This window comes from Nelusetta ayraudi, unplaced genomic scaffold (genome assembly GCF_046127955.1).
Source record: "Nelusetta ayraudi isolate G7.1 ecotype Tasmania unplaced genomic scaffold, CSIRO-AGI_Nayr_v1 ptg000007l, whole genome shotgun sequence".
Lineage (NCBI taxonomy): Eukaryota > Metazoa > Chordata > Actinopteri > Tetraodontiformes > Monacanthidae > Nelusetta > Nelusetta ayraudi.
In genome coordinates this window covers 5,047,972-5,052,255 of record NW_027466057.1, presented here as the reverse complement: position 1 = coordinate 5,052,255, position 4,284 = coordinate 5,047,972, and the positions used below count along the sequence as shown (strand labels likewise).

The following is a 4,284-nucleotide window of genomic DNA, read 5'->3' as shown; positions in this document are numbered from 1 at the left end:
GACTGCGGCTGTCAAAACGCCGCAACTGCCTCGTTTATTGCCGCAATGACTCTTGGTACTTGTAGTCCAAGGAGTGTAGAACACGGGTGAACCTTTTGCCCATATGAACTACAATACCCACAAATTCGTCCGAACGAGTCACAGATTCATTTTCGATTCCCCCCCCAAGCAAAACAGGGAGTTGCCCACAATGATACAGCATTAAACAGCAATATAATAACTAACATTTTTTACGGAAGGAACAGTGTAAATACATTGCACGCCAATTAACAAAATAAAGCCCCTCAAGCGTAGAAAAGGCTCTCAAGTATACCGGTTGCCTGGAATAGGTAGTTGAGAGAACAGCTAATGCTGCGATTTCATAAAAATACATTCATTTTGGCCATAAGGCTTCTATGTTAGTAAAATTTCAACGGAGATTTCTGGGAACCCATTTAAATTTGATGGAAAAACAGCTAAAATGAGATAATCACAAATTGGTGTAAAAAAAAAAAAAAAGTAGGATATGAATGATGTACAAAAGAAAATTAACATTACAAAAAGTCAAGTGGAATTTCTTTTTAATTAATAAATAACATTGTATCAGTTCATCTCTACATTGAAAACATTGGATTTTTTTATTATTATTATTTTTTTTTTTAGCAAGTATGCTCTAATATGCTATCCCTGAGAACAAAGCAATATATTTCCCATTATTTACAAGCAAAGGAACAAATCTCGATTGACAGTAACAATTGTCTTTTTCTTGACCATCTGTTTATGTCTGGCTTTTATTTCTGACCTAAATGGATGACTTAATTCTGTGCAAAAGTATACATGAAATACACAGTTTGAGAAACCTGAGAGAACCCCCGCCCCCAAACTAAATTCAAGTATTATATAAAAACAAAAACAGAAAAACTCTTTACAGTAATAATAAAAGGCAACAACAAAATTGCTAGTAATAGTGTTTTGCTCGATGCACATCCATTTTGATTATTATTATTTGTCAAATTGCCCCAATTAATAAAAGCATATTTAAATTTAAAAAAAGTTGACAGTGATTGAGCGATTACATGTTGCAGCCAACAGCAAAGTCTCCGAGCCTAGAAACTCAGTCTTCTTCAGGAAACTTGAATTTAGCATACACAATTAGCATAACTATTGACATGACAACACACATTGAACCAATCACAAGGTAGGCAATACCCAGGAACTCATTCTTGCCGCCCATCCAGGACACATTGCTGAGCACCACCTTCTTTTTCCCATCAAAGCTCAGAACAGGGTAGTCTGAAGAGGGTAATGTTAAGAATAAAACCTTTAAACAAACATTAATATAATATAATATCATATATTTATATTATTTAGATACATTAAAAAAAATGATGCATCTATATGATCACAACCAAAACAAGTACACTGAATGCGCTCTATGAATAAAAACAAAGTTTACATTTCATATTGTCTTTGCCAAAACCATTTGCAAAATATGTGGTAGGCTTTAGAAATTTGACGATTGATCAATTCTTTTTTGCCTGGCTAATTTGCTTTATATGTTGTCATCTCAAGGAACTGCTTGGCCAATGTCGTCACAGAGACACCAAAAACAGAAACACACCCAACCTGAAAAACAAGTTGGGCTCAACAAATGAGGTTACCCAAGTGCCTACATAGCACTGCAGTGTTCGAGCTTTGCAATATATTGCAATGACGTTTTTTTTTTAAATGTTTTAATCGTTATTGATTGTGAAATTAGTTGTTGCCTATAGCAGTTATGGAAACCTTCAGGTAACCCAGCTTTGCAGTGAAACAGCAAAACAGTATCAGAAATCAGCAGGATAGTAAAAATGTAATGCAGATATATTTTAGGTGAGTGCTTAGTGATTATGGATAATGGAAATATTTGGTATTTTTTGAAAAGCAAATAAATCAGGATTAGGATTATTAGGTTTGCATATTATTTCTGTTAATGGGACAAAAATATGGAACAAAAGGATACTGTAGGAGATTTCAATGGAGTAGTTTCCAGCTGGCAGACCTTCGGTATAATCCCCCTCTGTGATTCGCCGATAAAGCTTTCTGAAATCTGGAAGAGCAGCTCTCCTCATCCACACCAAGAAATCCTGATTGATGAAGCCATTGTTGGCAGAATTGTTGGGGTCCAGCTCATAGGCAGGCCTGGACCAAAATAATGGCTTCACAGTATCTGGAAGGAAACACGTCAATGAGCAACACTATCGAACCAACTAAATGCTATTTTACAGAAAAAAGGTCGGTCTTGAAGCAGATTGCATATTAACTATTGCTTTTGTTCAAATAACTAACATTCTCTCAGTGCAACTGCTTTCAAAATTATACAAGATTTACATTAATTGCTGAATCACTGCACCTTTTACACAGAACAGACACCATAGCGATGGGAATTTTATTTGAGTCCTTACTGTTGAAAGCATTTCTCAGAGGTGTGACTGAGGGATTTCTGAATTTGACATTGTAGTCTGTCCACCAAGCAATCCCTTTTCCATCGAAAGGCACCTGCTTCTTTTGTCCATTGACAATTTGATACAGTGTGAAAGAATCTTAAAAAGAAAAGTACACAATCAATACACAATCTTAAATACAGTAAGTACTCTTGAACCCAAAGTCATCCCAGTCATTTAAAGTTTACAAAACCTACCATTGAACATGCTGTTTGCCAGTGATCCACACGGTACAATTGGTTTGTCGTTGCTGTCATACTGATAGGGAGCACATTCCATCGCAGGGTTCTGCAAACAAGCAAGGAAATGGTATGTGTATAGCACCAATGCAAACATATTTGAAAATTAAATCAGATCAATCCATGTGCTTTAAAACTCCATGCTAATATCGCACCACAAAACTGTCCAAGTCTCCAAACAGTTGGTCATCATCTCTCGACGCGCCGTACTTTCTGTAGTTCTGGAAGTAGTTGGACAAACCATAATAGAAGAATACTGGTCCCTGTGGATGAAAACAAACCCCATATACCCAACCAAGGTTTAGCAGCGGTATTGGAATCTTTGCTTTATGAACACATTAGTGTTTTAAATGTGTGATTGAAAAACTACAGTTGAAACCTTAAAAAGTGAAGGAATTGAGAACTCCAGGCTGCAATTGCAATTGTTGACATCTGGGTTAGAGCACCTGTAGCACGGTGAGGACTGTGTGGCACCTGTGTAGTCTAACTGTGGAGCAAAGACCAATAAAGAACATTAGTAACTGATGGAAACAACACACACTCACACCCGACTTAGCGCCTCCTCATTTACCTGGTCGACTTTGGTCTTTTTTTCTTTTCAAAAGACTACAACACCCCACCCTCAACTCTGTGCAAGACAACTGGCTTTGTCGTGTGACAGATAGTCGCAGCCATACCTCCAACACGTCAATGTTCCTTGAGGTGACGAAAAGGGCCACGCCGATGCCGATGAAGGCCACACCAATGACCACAAACCCTGGGATGATGATGCCTGCAGAGAGCATAGGCTGCCATGCCGGAAGTCTCTGCTGTGTGAAGGCAGTGTTGTCAGGCCGGTTTTCAAACTCCGACTTGTGTTCCACCATTTTCTTGATTCTGTTGGAAAGCCACGATGGACAGATGTATCACTTGGTCCGAGTTGTCCTCATACAAGTCAATAACATGTAAAACAGCAAACAAATAAGGCACTCCCCCCTCCTGTACGGGTTTACATTGTTCTTGTTTGATTTTAATTGTATTAACTTTCAACTCAAGTTACTGCGAGAGACTGAAAATAGCTCATAATTGAACTCGAGAACAACACAGCAGACTTAACTGAGACAGACTTTGTTTTAGATACGACAAATTTGAGAACTCATGCAGCTATGCCTGAAGTAGCTCGGTGAGAATGGACGCTTGGAAAACTTCCTGCTTTAGAGAAAATGGGCGAAGGAAACACGACTAACCTGTGTAAAAAGCCTTTGTTCTTTTATTCACACGCGTGCGTCCAAACTGAAGAAACAAACGAAGTCAAAAATATTTTTGGTGTGTTTTCCTGAGTCGTAGCTCACCTTTACCTGGCGACCCCCCACACCTAAACCCGCCCTTGTGTTTCTCGTTTCGCCTCTTTTTGTTCCCTGCTGACGTCAGACTCGCAGCAGAACAGAGATCCGGCTCTGTATTTTTCTTCTTAAACGCCACACGAAAAGTAAGTATGTGAGTAACGGAAAACTGCGTAACAACGATCAACGAACACAAAACAATGTTGCATTGCTGACCCTTTAACTCGTAAATTCAGCCGAAAGTAAATTATAGAACAAACG

The 4,284-nt window shown here is 38.5% G+C and overlaps 1 protein-coding gene across 2 annotated transcripts; it reads right to left on the bottom strand.

Moving 5' to 3' along the window:
• Positions 1 to 543: 543 nt before the first annotated feature.
• Positions 544 to 4,220, bottom strand: tmem30b (transmembrane protein 30B). 2 transcript variants are annotated; one of them, XM_076018029.1, is made up of 8 exons: positions 3,928 to 4,220; positions 3,379 to 3,577; positions 3,081 to 3,188; positions 2,857 to 2,964; positions 2,660 to 2,750; positions 2,424 to 2,561; positions 1,982 to 2,188; positions 544 to 1,272 (listed from the first exon to the last, which is right to left on the bottom strand). In XM_076018029.1, exons 2-8 carry the CDS (start codon positions 3,565 to 3,567, stop codon positions 1,094 to 1,096), a joined length of 1,020 nt encoding a protein of 339 aa, XP_075874144.1. In that variant the 5' UTR covers positions 3,568 to 3,577; positions 3,928 to 4,220; the 3' UTR covers positions 544 to 1,093. The 2 variants fall into 2 exon arrangements, with proteins under 2 accessions (XP_075874144.1, XP_075874143.1); XM_076018028.1 differs by lacking the exon at positions 3,928 to 4,220 and having other exon boundaries at positions 3,379 to 3,618.
• Between the last annotated feature and the right edge of the window lie 64 nt (positions 4,221 to 4,284).

Coding starts and splice junctions, on each gene's coding strand:
- tmem30b (XM_076018029.1), bottom strand. CDS start 3,567: ATGGTGGAACACAAGTCGGAGTTTGAAAACCGGCCTGACAACACTGCC. Junction 2,751..2,856: donor GAGACTTGGACAGTTTTGTG/GTGCGATATTAG, acceptor GCTTGTTTGCAG/AACCCTGCGATGGAATGTGC. Junction 2,189..2,423: donor TCTGAGAAATGCTTTCAACA/GTAAGGACTCAA, acceptor GTTTCCTTCCAG/ATACTGTGAAGCCATTATTT.